This window comes from Ailuropoda melanoleuca, chromosome 5, assembly GCF_002007445.2.
Source record: "Ailuropoda melanoleuca isolate Jingjing chromosome 5, ASM200744v2, whole genome shotgun sequence".
Lineage (NCBI taxonomy): Eukaryota > Metazoa > Chordata > Mammalia > Carnivora > Ursidae > Ailuropoda > Ailuropoda melanoleuca.
Window position 1 is genome coordinate 30,636,445 of NC_048222.1, and position 15,475 is coordinate 30,651,919.

Sequence of the window (15,475 nt, forward strand, 5' to 3'; positions counted from 1 at the left end):
CCTGCTGTTCCTGCCTTTCGTCTCCCTCCTGTTCGCTTCCTCCTCATCAGCGGCTCACGTGACCGTGACAAATCGAGTATTTGCCAAGGAACCTAGAGCACGCAGCCACCTCCTCAGCCACTGTGCAAGACCCGTGCTGTCTGGGGAGCTGGGTGGGCTCCGAGGCTGATGCGGGGGAGAGCCGGAAGTCGGGGACAGCGGGGACGGTTGGGTGGAGGGTGTCGGGGAGGAAAAAGAAAACCCATCTTCATCATGGGAGCTATGTCAGGACTGTGTGAGGTGCTGCCACCGACCACACGGGTGAATGTGACGCAGGACTCCCCGCCTTGGGCTCACATCTGATAAGAGAGACAGGCATTCATTCAACGAATTTTACTACTACATGGAAATTATCTTTCTAGGTGCTAGGGACAGGGCTGTGAGCAAGACATAAAAACCCTTGCCCTTGTAGACCTGACATTCTGCTGGAGGAGGCAAGTAGGTAAGATATTTCTATAGCCCAGGCGATAAACCCCTAGGTACAAAGAAAACAAGGAAGGGGCTTCAGGTGTGGGGGTATAAGGAGAGGGTAAAGTTTGAAACAGCGGGCTTAGGGAAGACATCATGGACCAAGCGAAATTTCAACAAAGACCTAAAGGTATAGAGTATTATAATATTCTCTCTTATTCAGCACTTACGCGTTCAGCACCTACTGTGTGTGAGGACTTTAGTCCTAGGGGCTAAGAAATACGGCAGTGAGCAAAATAGGGAGAGAGACTTGGCCCCCTGGAACTTAGGTTCTAGCAGGCCGGAGACAGAAAGTTAAAAGGAGAGAGAGAGAGAGAGATGAAGATAATTTCAGAGAATCCTAGCGTTGTGAACACAGTGAGGGCAGCTGATGGGGCCAGGGCGCCACATGAATCTGGTGCATTCAGAGACCCAGTGGTGGCTGCCGGGTGTGTGTGTGTGTGTGGGGGGTGAGGCAGCAAGAGATCTAGTGATGGGCTGGCAGCCCTGGGATGAGGAAGCCCGGCAGGTCCCATAAAACGTTTTGGTATCTAAATGCCTTGGGAACTCCTTGGAGGCTTTGAAGTAAGGGAATGACATGATGAGATTTACCTTTTAAAAAAGATTCCTCGTGTTCTGGGAAGAATTGGGGAAGGTGGGGCTGTGGGGGTGGGGAGAGACTTTCGAGGTGGAGGTCAGAGTGCTGGGCTGCGTTACTGGGAAGAGTGGAATTGGGGAGGCTATTGCCAATCCGGTCCTCTCCTGCTTTATTTCCTTTATAGTGCTTGTCAAACATAATAGATATGATTTTACACATGTAAGTAGTAATTATTAATTAATACTAACACATATACGTTAGGTAAAAATTATGTACAGTGAAACGACCAAACCTTGATTTTACATTAAAATCAGTGAATTTAAAACCCATGCAAACACCCTCATAACCGCCCCTCAGCTCAAGTCACAGAGCACTTCCCCGCACCCCACGAGGCTCCCCTACCCTCTCTGCCAGTCTGTAGGTCCCAAAGGTAACACTCCCCAGACCTCTTTTGTTGTAGATTAGTTTTGCTTGTTTTTGAACTTCGTATAATGGAATCACGCACTATTTTTTGTTTACGGCTTCTTTTGCTCAATGTTTTGTCTGTGACACCCCATTTCACTTCTTTATTATCTGTCTTCTCCCCTAGAGCTGCGTGCCCTTGTCCAATAGCACAGTCACGAGTCCCACGAGTTACTCAAGTTACAATTAATGAAAATTCAGGAAAATTTAAAATTCAGCTCCTCAGTCCCCCCTGCCACCTTTCAAGCGCTCATTAGCTGTATGTGGCCAGTGATTACCAAATTGGAACATGCAGGAAAAGCACATGCTTGTCGTTGCCGAATGTTCTATGGGACAGCTGCCCTGGAATGTCAGCTCGCGGAGGGCAGCAGAGGGCGGCATTTCTGGGCGTTTCTGTTTGTTTTGTTCCCAGCTGCATTCCCATTGCCCGACTCGCTGCCTGGACACGGTAGGTGCTCGGGATTGAATGCTTGTTGAATGACTACTGCACTTGCCTGGCAGAGAGATGAGGTGGCCGTGATAGACGGTGTCATGGCCTGCGCCCCAGCACTAGGGATCGCTATGCGGAGCCTGTAGGAGGCAAGCAAGCCCCGCTTTAAGGATAAGTAGGAGCTGGTGGAGAGAAGGCTGTGCAGCGGAAGGAACCGCCGGAGCAAAGACAGGAAGGCCTGGATCACCAGGTGCGTGCGAAAGAAGCAACCTATGTGGGGGACACCAAAGGCAAACCTGTAAAATCTCTTTAGCCCCCCCCCCCCCGGGCACAAGTGAGGTCCCGCCGGCGCCCCTGCGCACAGACATGCGTGGTCACCAGCTCCAGACCGCCGGGCCTGGCGGGAGTGGGGGCGCTGGTGAGGGCGCAGCGCGGGGAGTGCGGGGGAGCCCGCCGGTAGGAAGACCCGGGGCGCCGACTCCCCGCAGCACACCGGGGCGCTCTGCAGCCCGAGCCAGACGTGCAAGAGCAGGTGCGGCTGCCGGGCTTTCCGCGGGCTGCGAGTCGCACTGAGCCGCCACGGGGTCGAAGAACAGGGAGTGTCACACGCAGGTGTGTCGGCGCCCGGGGTGGGGACGAGCGGGGTGGGCCCCGGGAAAGGAGGGGCCGCGGCCGACCCGGCGCCAAGGGGGAGGAGGGGCGGGGAGGTGGGCGGCAACGACCGGGAGCCGGGAATTGTCTGCTGCGACTGCACCTCCCAGCCGCCTGGGGGAGCCCGTGAACCGACCCAAGGTGGGACCCCCAACCCAAGGGCTTGGAATCCCGGATGGGAGGTGTGGGGCGTGGCGAGGCCTCTTTTTCTAATATGAGTTCCGGCTCTCGAGGGGTAGCTCAGCAAACTTTGAAAGCAGCATTGTAAATGGGCACAGCTAGAAGGTGTGGTCCTGATCATGGTTCTCGGCGCATCCTTCTCAACAGCCCCAGGGGTTGTGCTGTGGCTCCAGGTGTTCCTGGCGGGCGGTGGTGGGCAGAAGTAGCCTCTGAGCTGGTGTGCAGGAGAGAGGAGTTGGTTTGCCGGTGAAAGGACTTAAGGAGAAAAGATGGAGGCCCCCTATGGGTAGGTGTTCATTCACTCAGGATAGGCACATGGGTTAATGACAGGAAAGGTGATGCCAGAGATTGAACAATCCCAGGGGTCAGCCTGGAGGAGGCAACTAGAGGCACAGACTGAACAGTGTCTGAGGGGGGTCCCTTAAGCCCAGGCTCCTCTGCTGTGTGCAAGCAGATGGGCCCCAGAGCTAGACCGGGGTGGGAGTGGGGCTGCCCGTTAGGGCTGAGGGCTAAGCAACCCCCAAGGTCAAGGTCAAAGTCCTGCCTTTCCCAGACATTCCTGGACCTGTATAATGAGATGTCCCTGTCGGCTGGACCTGACTTGTGTATTTCTGAAGAATGAGAAATCATTTAAAACCATCTGTGGCCATTGTAAGAAAATTGCAAAAAAGAAGTCCGCTCAGAGATTTTCTTCTAATGCTCCCTCTTCTTTGCTGCCTCCCCCTCCTCCTCCATCCACGCCCATGCCTACCCAAAACAATGTTCTTGCCCCTGGTCCTCAGCCTCCACCAGCAGGAAAGGGTGGGAGGACGGAATGACGCATCATCTTTGAAAAAAAGAGCTTTCAGTGGTTGCTGCCCCCTGGTGCTGGGGGCTGGGGAGGCCGAGCTGGAATGCGCATGGCACAGGTTGCCGGGGCTGAAGGGTCAGAGAGGCAGGAAGCTTAGGCTTGGGCCTTTCCCCTATTGGGGCATGAATAAAAGTCCCCCAGAGGAGACTTGAGCTCCCCTCCCCACCCCAATGGGCTTCAGCCCATTCCACAATCCTCCTTCCAAAAATTTAGTTTACACCTGAACTCTTGGTTCCCCTGACCTTAAATATCAGAAATGTGAAAAAAAAAATATACAAGACAAACGTGTATAAAGAGTTGCGGTCTCAGTTGGTACAGCAGGCAAAACTTGATCTCAGGGTCATGAATACGAGCCCCACATCGGGTGTAGAGATTACTTAAAAAAATGAAAAGATTTGCCGGTGTTTATGGAGCATTTACTATATGCCAGGGGCAGTGCTAGATGCTTTACAAACATGATCTCAATTAATCCTACAAAAAACCTTATGAGGGATCAGAACTGTTATCACCCCTATTTTACAGCAGGGAACACAAGACGGATGAGCACCTTGCTCCCAGTCACATGGCTTGAAAGTGATGATGCGGACTCTTCCGGGAGAGAAGAGAAAGCAGGGACGAGAAAGAACAGAAAGCCAAGGAAGAACTTGAGGAAAAGAAAGATCGGAGTACCTGCTGTGCTGTGGGGATTTCTGGGGAGAGAATGAATCAAGAGGAGTTTCAGGAAGTTGTGAGGCTCTTGGAGCCGGATGCTAGCTCTCCGGCTGTGTGTGTCGTGAATTCCCAGCACAAGCAGACGTCCGCGAAGCCCTTGCTATATGCGGGTGACATTTTGGAGATAACTCAGGTTTTGGACCCAAAGTTCTATACTCGGCTACACTTCTGATTCAGTGAGCCCCGGACCTGAGTCAGGTGTGCCCTCCAGGATGCCAGGCTCGTGGCGCAAGAGCTCAGGAGTTGAGATAGACGCTGAGGTTTACTTAGAGCACCCCCTTAAGTCCTAGCGACACTATAACCCATGTCTTGTCTGTACTCAATGTGTCAGATACCTGGGGTTACACGGACGTCAGAAAGACTCAGGGTTACTGTCCATGGTGGTACCTGAGCTCCTCTTATTTGGAGAAACTCTAGGAAACACCCTTGGAAGAAGAGATTGCAGGCTGGAAACCCAGCCTCCAAGGATGCCAATGTCTTCAAATTTAGAAGGGGAGGGAAAAGATACGCTGCTGATATGATTCAACTGGTTTCATGCAATGGGAGGAAAACGTTTCCTCTACCCCTTCAGTTCAGTTTTTGGGGTCTGCAAATTAAACTGACAAAAAAAAGATTGGCAAGAGAAAAGACAGGTTTTCGGTTTTCGGTGTTGTTTTTTTTTTTTTTAGATTTATTTATTTGTGTGAGAGAGAGAGAGCAGGGGGAGGGGGATGGGTAGAGGGAGAGGGAGACAATAAGGCTCCCTGACAAGCGGGAAGCCCAGTGTGGGGCTTGATCCCAAGACCCTGAGTTTATGACCTGAGCTGAAATCAAGAGTCGGATGCTTAACCAACTGAGCCACCCAGGCACCCCAAGACAGATTTTTATTCACATACATATGTGGAGAGAATTTACAGAAAAAGGTGACTCAGTGAGACAGTTGGAATTTGGGGCATATAAACCATCTTAATTGGAGAAGGGGAGTGGGAGAAGGACACTTTGGAAAGTGGCTTCTTAATAGGAGAAGGAATGGGAAGAAAGGGCACTTAGGGGAAAGTGAATTACTTTTAAGAAAGATAAATGGGCCCTTCGGAGAGTAGATGACAGATAATGATAGTTTTGTGACAAAGTCTACTTAGGTGTGGTGCTGACTTCTCCAGTGGTAAGACTCCAGAGATAAGAGACAATCTTTCCTGGTTGCAAGAAACCTCCCCAGGAGGGAATTTATGAGTTGAGTTCTTTTGGGAGGCTCTGCTTTTAGGCAGATAAGAGGCTTCAGAAAAAAAGCTTATTCTCAAATGCCTCTGGCTTAAAATAGCAGCACTATTCAGTGGAAGTGAAATGTGAGCCTATATGTAATTTTAAATTTTCTGATGGCCATATTTCAAAAGTGGAACGAATTTTGATAATATATCTTATTTCATTTTATTATTTATTTTTAAAAAATTCTTTATTTAAGTTCAATTTAGTTAACATATAGTGTATTATTAGTTTCAGGGGTAGAATTTAGTGATTCATCAGTTGCATGTAACACCCAGCGCTCATTACATCACATGCCCTCCTTAACGCCCATCACCCAGTTACCCCATCCCCCACCCACCTCCCCTCCAGCAACCTTCCGTTTGTTTCCTGTAGTTAAGAGTCTCATATGGCTTGTTCTACTCTGTTTTCATCTTATTTTATTTTTCCTTCCCTTCCCCTATGTTCATCTGTTTATTTCTTAAATTCCACATGTGAGTAAAATCATATGGTATTTGTCTTTCTCTGACTGACTTATTTCGCTCCGCATAACACCCTCTAGGTCCATCCATGTCATTGCAAATGGCAAGATTTCATTCTTTTTGATGGCTGGATAATATTCCATCATACAAATATACCACATCTTCTTTATCCATTCATCTGTCGATGGACATCTGGGCTCTTTCCCTGTTTTGGCAGTTGTGGACATTGCTGCTATAAACATTGGGGTGCAGGTGCCCCTTCGGATCACTATGTTTGTAACCTAGTAGTGCAATTGCTGGGTTGCAGGATAATATATTTTATTTATAACCCAATCAAAAATGTTATTTCAACCTGTAAAATATTTGAGATATTTTACATTCTTTTTTTGGTAATAGGTCTTCCAAACCTTCCAAACTTGCATTTTACACTTATCCCAGTTCAAGTGAGCCATACGTCAAGCGCTTAACATGTGGCTAATCGGTACTCTACTAGACAGCATATGTCTACAGGGTCCGTCATGAGGAATTTTTTTGGATTCAAGCCTGCAAATACCTTTGCCTGCTTCTATAGCTGAATTTCTAGCAGATCTAGAAAAAAAGGTACAGCAAGACAGGGAGCTCCTGGGGTTAGGATATTAAGGTAGGACCTGTCAATGGCAAGGCTACAACCTATAGGACATCCTTTTTTTTTTTTTTAATAGAGAGAGTGCCCATGCGGGAGTTGGGGTGAGGGTTAGGGTGGGTGGGGAGGAGCAGAGGGAGAGGAGAGAGAATCTTAAGCAGGCTCCATGCTCAGCTCGGAGGCTGACACAGAGCTCAGTCTCCTGACCATGAGATCACAGCCTGAGCCAAAATCAAGAGTCAGACACTTAACTGACAGAGCTAGCCAGCGCCCCCCCACCCAGGACTTCTTTATGGGAATTAGAAAACGATGACTCCTCTGGGCTCCAGGCTTGGTGAGAGGAAGGTGTTTTTGAACAACAGCGACATAACAACAAATGCTCCTCTGCTCCCAGCAGTCTTGTATGAGTGCAGAAAAACAAGAACCACTCCAGAGGGTTCAAGTAGAAAGGATGTAATACAGGGAACAGGGGCTTGGGGTCTTTGCCGCTTGCTTCCACAGAGCCCAGCTTCCCACCCACCCCTGGAAATGAGGGACGTTTCCCTTGTGTCCTTTACAGTTCATAACACAGCGCTGGGCACTACGGTCATTCAGATGTGTGAGGAAGTGAATGAATGTGGATCCGCACCCAGGGCTGAATCTGGGCGCCAAGAAGTATGACCCAACCCTGCCTCAGGGCCTGAGACCCCTACTGGGTTAAGGTCTTGGAAGGTACTCTGGGACACCTGGGTGGCTCAGCCGGTGAATTGTCTGCCTTTGGCTCAGGTTGGGATCGAGTCCTGCATAGGGCTCCCTGCTCAGTGGGGAGTCCTTTTTCTCCCTCTGCCCCTCCCCCCTCATTCTCTCTCTCTCTCTCTCTCAAAAATAAATAAAATATTTTTAAAAAGCAAGCAAGCTACTCTGGTTGAGCACTAACTTAGGTATGGCACTTACTTGACTCCCCAACAGCCATTGCCCACCCCAGTACTGTTGGGGCAGTTCTGTGCCCAGCCCTAGGAGAGGGATCATAATTAGTCCAGGCCAGTCATGGTGATCCCGTTCCTCTGCCCTGCACTTGCTTTCCCAGCCTCCCTGTGGCCAGAGGTGGTCATGTCACCCAGTTTGGAGCCATTGTGATAAGAAGTCAGCAGGGAGGCTTTCGGGCGAGATGAGAAGGCATGCTGGGAGAAACGCTCTGCCCTCACCCCCCTGTGCACCCACCCTCTACGCCATGCTTCCTAATGGAGAATATGGTGAGAGAACATGACGCTAGGAGCTGCTGTGAAGGCAAATGCCAGTCAAGAGGAGGTTCGAGAATGGCAGGGCGGCCAGCATCCAAACAGATGCCAGCACTTCCTATCTCCAGACAGAAATGTGTGTCCCTAGTCGTTTAAACCATAATGGCATGGATTTTTTGTTCCTTTCAGGTAACTCTATCCTAACTCCGAAACCTAATGGTTACTCTCAGGATTCATTGATCACGAACTACAAAATCCTGGGGCTGGGAGAGCATCTCAATTTTAATTAGTTCACTCTCTTCCTTCTTTGAGTGCATCTTCTCTCCTGTACCCCCGCTGAGGCTCAGTGAACCCCCGCTTGCACATGTCAGTGACGGGGACCTCAGTACTGCCTAAGGCAACCCAGGCTTTTCGGCTCCAGGGAGTATAACATTTTTTTATAATAACCAAAACCAAATTCCCTACAATTCGACTCATTTGTCTTAGTACGAGTACTTGGGAAAGCGCTGGGAATTGCAGAAAGGGTGGGGGGTGGAGTTAGATAGGTGCAGTGCCAACTTTTTCTAATTATGTGACATTGAGCAAGTTACTGAACCTCTCTGAACAGTAGTTCATCTACAGAGACAATAAATTCTCCCTCCCGGATCATCGTGAGGACTTGCTAGCACAGAGTCAGCTCACAGCAATTGTTCGTGGTCTGAGCCCTTACACGTGGGCTGTGTCAGCTAGGGGGCACGTCTGGGAGATGGGCCCAGAAAGAAGGTATGAACCCAGGACAGCGACCAGGAAGTTTTGATGCAGGGCAGGAGTATGGGCCATTCTAACTCCCCACTATAAGTGTGTGAATATGTGTGTACGCACGTGCATCTGAGAATTTGAGGGCCAAGAAGGGCATCCCAGGGAGGTGTGTTTGGTCCCCAGATGGAGAGGTTCCCGGAATGGCTGCTTCACAACCTTGTCTCCAGGCTGCCCAGACTCATCTACCTGGTCCCAGACCCACCCATCCTTCCTCTGACCTGTTTGACACCTGCCTTGATGAGCCAAAGGCTTGGTGTGACATCAAGGAAGGTACTGACTCAGCAAGAACATTCAGGAGCCCGGGGAAGGTTGCAGGAAGAGCTTTAATTGCTGGGAATCCAATCAGAAAAGGGAGGTGCTGGTGGGGGGGCGGGGTGGTGGGGGAGGAGCATCCTTTCGGGGGTTTTACTCCCTGGAGCGTCCAGCATCGTGGCAGATGCCGAAGTTGGTATTGGTAATGGCGCCCACGATGCTCTTGTCACCCTCACAGGTCAGGCCCCGCTCACAGGGACACTTGTAGTAAACCCCATAGAGCGTCTGCAAAGACACAGAGCCAGTGGAGTCACAGGCTGGGGGCGGGGGTCTACTTCGGGCATAGCTCCCCCCCCTCCCGAGAACTCGACGCCCGAATCTTTTCAGTCTGTCCCCTCCCTACTGCCACGCCAGGGGGCGCTGTGGGCCTGGAGGACCCAGGTTCTGGTTCCCACTCTGCGTCTTCAGCGCTTCCGAACTAGATCTCTCTGGGGAGCCTCCATTTACCCATCCGCGAAGTGGGGATGACGAATCCCCGACCCCACCCACCTCACTGGTTAGTTGTGAGGATCAAAAGAGATGAGCGGATGGTCAAGCCTGTTGAGCTCCCTCTCCTGACGTCAGCGTTCGACGTCCAGGCTGCCCCTCCCCGCTGCTCGTACCCCCAAGCCGGAGGGCCCTCCTCCTCTGGGATGTCCCCCTTCCCACCAGCAGCACTCCGCGCCCGCCGGCACCCACCTTGGCAGAGCACTCGCTGTTCTCTCTGGCCTTGGACGCGCAGCGGGCCAGGCTCAGCCCGGTGTCCCGTTGGCAGCAGCTGCTCTTGCACTGGGCGCTGTTCAGGCAGAGCTCGCCGTCTTCCTGCCGGGGCAGCCGGTTAGCCGTGACCCCTCCCCTCTGTCCCTTCTCTACCCCCACCCACCCCCGCCCCGGCCCCCTCTACCGCTGACAGGGCCTCCCGGAGTGGGCGTATGTGGAGGAACCTGGCCGGGCGGCTGGCGGCCGGTCTGCACCCCCACCCCGCTCGTGGGAGAAACGCGCGCGGCCGTGGCTGCGAGACGGGACACGTGTTCTAGGACCTGCGGGGCCGCGGGCAAGTCACTGCCCCACCCTCTGCCTCAGTATTCCCTTGGAATGTGCACAGGGGACTCAGAACGGGGTTTCCAGACGTCTCTGGGTCCCCCCGGTCCACTGAGGAGTCTAGGGAGGTGGGGGACCGTCTCCCTGGAAAACGCTTCCCTCCCTGGACAGACTTTTACCTATAACCTCAGGGGGATCCCGGCCCCTCTGAGCCATGCAAGTCTCTGAGTGAAGAGCCTTTGGGTAGAGGGGCGACGTGGGGCAGTGGGAGCGCGCGGCTCTGAAGCCACCAGCCGGGCTCCCAGCGCTGCTCCGTGCGTTCCAGCCACGTGCCCTCGGGCAGATGGCTTCACCTTTCTCTGCAACTGCTTTCTGGATGTTGACAGTACCTGCCTCGCGTGGTTGGTAGGAGAACCCAATGAGTAAACGTTCCCGAGACACTTTGAACTGTGTCTGTGTGTCCCTTGAGGTCAGAACCAGAATCACTGGGGGAGCTTTTTAAACTGCTGGACCTTCTGAGCCAGGTTTTCCAGGGCAGGGGCCTCGGGCTCTGGACTTTGATAAAGCTCCCTCAGCTAGGCCAAACTACGGCTCTGAGCATGCTCCCTGCTGATCAGTCTTGTCCGAGGCCCCCAGGGGAAGAAGCACAGGGCAGATGTGGGCAGGAAAGGGAGAGATGCCTCGCCTCTCCACCTCGGGGCAGCTCCAGGTGGAGACATTAGAGGTAAAGCCCTAAGTTTAAAAAAATCCCCACCTGGATCTTCAGATGACTCCTCCCCTGACATCCGTCCCTCTTACCAGGTTGATAATTATCCCCCGTGGGTCAGGAACCGCATAGACCACTGCGAGGACCACGAGCAGAAGGACAAGGACCTTCTCCATGATGAACGGGGACAGCTGGGTAAGGTAGCAGCTGGCAGGTCAGGTGGCAGAAGACAGCCAGCCAGGGCGGTGGAGCTATAAAAGGGGTTCTGCCCACATGTGATCCACCTTCCCCGTCCCACAGGGCTGGACCTGAACAGAGGCCCAGCTGTGGCCAATCTGCTGGGGGGCGTGTCCGTGATAAAGCAGCTGCGTGGCACCTGGCATGGTCTCTGTGTGTGTGTGTGTGTGAGAGAGAGAGAGAAAGAGAGAGATACTGCATCATGGTTCAGTGTGGACTCTGGAACACTTCGACTTGTACAAGTTATAAACTGGGCAAGTTATCTGTTCTGAGTCTCAATCTCCTTGTCAACGGGGGATCATTTCAAGGGTTGGGGGGCTGAGGGAATGAATGTGTTAGATATATCTTGACACACATAGATCTCACTCTGGGTGTACTTCCTTCCTGCCCTCAACCAGCAGGCTGCCTCCATGAGTGATCTCAGGGGCCCTAGGACGGTGCTCCTCAAACGATCCTTTCCTGTTTCCTTTCCACTTCGCTTAATATCTGCAATCCCAGAGTTAAAGGCTAGGTCCTTCAGTGAAGGTTTCCACTCCCCCATCCCCTACCCAAGGCCACATGCGAGCATGAACAGTAGTCGGTTCTGGCTGAGAGCGAGGCGGTCTCCTGAGGTTCGGTAGCCCCTGGGCTGGAGGCTGGGAAGGGCGCAGCTGCCCGAGTGTGCTCAGCTGCGGGACCAGGGCGGCTTTCCCTGGAGGAGAGGTCGCTGCGGCCAAGGCCCCCCTCCCCATCCTGGGGCGTGGAAGAGCGCCCCAGATGGGGTTGCTGAGAGCAAGGCTTTGATCCAGACAGACTTGGCTCCCACCAAACTCAGGGCTCACAAGCTACGTGGCCCTGGGCAAGTCATTTCGATTTGACTCAGCAGTCTGAGCCTCCGTTTCCTCATCGACGCAAGGAGGATGATGGCTCCTCCTTTGTAAGGTCGGGATTGAGTGAGACAATGAATGTGGGAGTGCCTGGCCCATATAACACCAGCCCCCTCCCATCCCCCTTACACCACTAGAGGGTGGAATACAGGGGAGCACCTGGAGGAACCACCCAGGAGACCCTCAAACTGGGAGAAACCCATCAATTCCAGACACAGAAATACCACTGATTAAAGAAACACTGCTCTCTTATATTTATGGATCACAGTGTCTAAAAACCGCTTCTCCCCCTTGAGCTCATTCTGGCCCCTCCTTCGCTCCCCTCCCCCTCCCCCTCGATACCCCTGTGAGCTGAGCCACAGGGAGGGTAATTATGCTTTCTTTCTCACAAGTCAAGGCCAAGAGACCTGGGAAGGAACTGGAGAAGCTATTTCCATCCGTGAAGGGAACTGCGAAAATGCATCAGTCCTATCTCCAGCTGGTCACAGCCAGCTTCCCACAGGAGAAAGAATGGGTTTTTCCTTTATAAATGAAGAGTATAGCAAAGAGAACTTTGACAAATGTTTGTGGTTCCAAAATGTAAGCAAAAAGTAGATTTTTTTAAGTGGGCCCCACGCAGGACCCAAACTCATAACCCTGAGATCATGACCTGAGCTGAGATCAAGAGTCAGACATTTAACCGACTGAGCCACCCAGGCGCCCCAATTAGATGCTCTTTTATTTTATTTTTTTTACCAAAACCTCGTAAGGTTTAACCACCCCTTCCCCCATCTAAAGAGTGTCGTGCTTTGAGTTTGTCCTCTTCAAAAAGGAACCCCACATGCAATCACATGGATTAACCTCAGAGACACAAAGTTGAGTGAGGAAGCCAGAGACAAAAACATACCGACTGTGTATTACATCTACGTGGGGTTCAAGAAAAGGCAAAACTGAGGGACGCCTGGGTGGCTCAGTCAGTTAAGCGTCTGCCTTTACCTCAGGTCATGATCTCAGGGTCCTGGAATCGAGCCCCACATCGGGCTCCCTGCTGAATAGGGAGCCTGTTTCTCCCTTTCCCTCTGCTGCTCCCCCTGCTTCTGTTCTCTTGCTCTTTCTCTCAAATAAATAAATTTGATCTTTTTTTTTTTTTTTAAGTCTCTTATGGGGGCGCCTGGGTGGCTCAGTTGGTTAAGCGTCTGCCTTCCACTCAGGTCATGATCTCAGGATCCTGGGATCAAGTCTCCCATTGGGCCCTCTGTTCAGCAGGGAGTCTGTTTCTCCCCCTACCCTCTCAAATAAATAAATAAATAAATAAAATCTTTTTTAAAAAAAGTCCCTTATGGTTTATTTCCCTCTCTCTCTTTCCCCGCACCCCTTTCCATATGTTCATCTGTCTTCTTTCTTAAATTCCACATGAATGAGATCATATGATATTTGTCTTTCTCTGACTGACTTATTTCTCTCAGCATAATACCTTCTAGTTCCATCCATGTCATTGCAAATGTCAAGATTTCATTCTTTTTGATGGCTGGATAACATTCCTATATATATATATCTTCTTTATCCATTCATCAGTCGATGGACATTTGGGCTCTCTCCATAGTTTGGTTATTGTTGATAATGCTGCTATAAACATCGGGGTGCATGTACCCCTCCAAATCTGTATTTTTGTATTAGGATTTTATTTTTAAGTAATCTCTACACCCAAAGTGGGGCTCGAACTTACTGAGCCAGTCAGGAGCCCCTGATCCCGTGTTCCTTTTGCTCTCGGTCAGGATCTCTGCTGATCAGAGTTCTTTGGGCTGTATGGGGGCCCAGACCTTCTATTCCTGAGATATCTGGGCCTTGATGGGCCTGCCCCTGTGGTAGGTTATTGAAGTCTTTATTAACTTATTCCTTACTTCCATTAATTTCACAACTGCACCTGACAGTAACGGGAGGCAGTCCAGGCCTTTCCCGAGCTCTACATGCATGCCTTCTGCTCCCCCTGTGTATTAGCACCCTCTCCCCCCTGGATCCTCAGGATTCGGGACCCTACCAACATTAGTAACCTCTTTTAAAATATTAAAGCATAATTGACAGAGAAAAATTCATTCACCCTTTATAGTGTACAGTTCTGTGAGTTTTGACAAATGCATACATCATGTCACCACCACCACGACCGAGATACAGAATACTTCCATTATCCTAAAAATTTTCCTTGGACTGCCCCTTTGTAATCAACCACAGCAGCAGAGCCGTGCTGGCAACTGCAAATATGTTTTATTTTCTATAGTTTTGCCTTTTCCACAATGTAATAGAGATGAAATCACACAGTATGTACTTAAAAGCTTTTTTTCTATTTTTGGTATGGCTTCTTAGCATAGCACATTTGAGATTCAAGCATGCTGTGGCAGGTTTAAGGAGTTCGTTTATATCACTGACTGGTAGTCTGTTGTGTGGATGGAACCACAGTGTGTTTACCCATTCCCCAGCTGAAGGACAGCTGGGTTATTTCTGAAAAGTTTTGGACAATTTTTAATAAAGCTGTTAGACATAGGGGCCCCTGGGTGGCTCAGTCGGTTAGGTGTCTGACTCTTGATCTCAGCTCAGGTCTTCATCTCAGGGTCTTGGGTTCAAGCTCTGTGTTTGGGTTTCACACTGGGTGTGGAGCCTACTTAAAAAAAGGGGGGGCTGGGTGGCTCAGCCAGTTGAGCACTGGGCTCTTGATTTTGGCTCACGTCATGATCTCAGGGTCGTGGGATCAAGTCTCAAGTAGGGTTCCAGCTCAGCAGGGAGTCTGCTTTCAATTCTCTCTCTCTCTCTCTCTCTTCCCCTCCCCCATCCATGGGCATGCACTCTCTCTCTCTCAAATAAATAAAATAAATCTTTACAAAGAGAGAGAAAATAAAGCTATTATACATACTCATGCATAGGTTTCTCTGTGTGTGCACGTTTTCATTTCTCTGGGACAAATACTCAGGAGTGAGATGGCTGAGTCTCATGGCAAATGTTTGTTTCAATTTCTAAAATATGTCAGACTGCTTTCCAAAGGGGCTGAACCAATATGCATTCCACCAGCAAAATATAAATGTTCCAATTGCTTTCCACATCCTCACCAGCACCTGGCATTGCTGGGGTGTGGTGTGGTATGTGTGTGTGTGTGTGTGTGTGTGTGTGTGTGTGTGTGTGTGTGTTAAAGATTTGCTTATTTATTTGAGGGAGAAAGAGAGAGAGTGGGGGGAGGGGCAGAGGCTGAGACTCCTCAAGCCGACTCCCCACGGAGGCTCTCTCCTTACAGGACAGGTGGTATACTTGCTGAGACTGCCATAACAAACGACCACCTACTTGGTGGCTTAAAACAACAGAAATGTGTTCTCTTACAATTCTGGAGGCCAAAAGTTGAAATCCAGGTGTCAGCAGGGCTATGCGTTTTAGAGGTTCTAGGGGAGAATCCATCCCAGGCCTCTTCTGGCTTCTGGTGGCTGCCACCTTCCTTGGCTGAAACCACAGCATTCTCCATGGCTATGTCACCTCTGTGTGTCTCTTAGAAGGACACTTGTCATTGGATTTAGGTCCGACATAGATAATCTAGTAGGACCTCGTTATCTCAAAATCCTTAATTTAATTAAACCTGCAAAGAACTTTTTTCTTTTTCTTTTTTTTTTTTT

At 50.6% G+C, this 15,475-nt stretch overlaps 2 protein-coding genes across 4 annotated transcripts in view; one reads left to right on the forward strand and one right to left on the reverse strand.

Annotated features, from left to right (window-relative positions):
- Positions 1 to 1,908: 1,908 nt before the first annotated feature.
- The window catches only part of LHFPL5 (LHFPL tetraspan subfamily member 5), a 31,541-nt gene continuing 17,974 nt past the window's right edge, over positions 1,909 to 15,475 (forward strand). For 2 of the 3 annotated variants that reach the window (XM_034660616.1, XM_034660618.1), the window contains exon 1: positions 1,909 to 2,226. The gene's annotated coding sequence lies outside the window, so the exon portion shown is untranslated. Of the gene's footprint in view, positions 2,227 to 2,280; positions 2,589 to 15,475 lie in introns of those variants that run through there. The other variant, XM_034660617.1, reaches the window with a different exon arrangement.
- Positions 9,042 to 10,988, reverse strand: CLPS (colipase). The gene is made up of 3 exons (XM_002914355.4): positions 10,836 to 10,988; positions 9,696 to 9,818; positions 9,042 to 9,242 (listed from the first exon to the last, which is right to left on the reverse strand). The coding sequence occupies exons 1-3, from the start codon at positions 10,917 to 10,919 to the stop codon at positions 9,111 to 9,113; spliced, it is 339 nt and encodes a 112-aa protein (XP_002914401.2). The 5' UTR covers positions 10,920 to 10,988; the 3' UTR covers positions 9,042 to 9,110.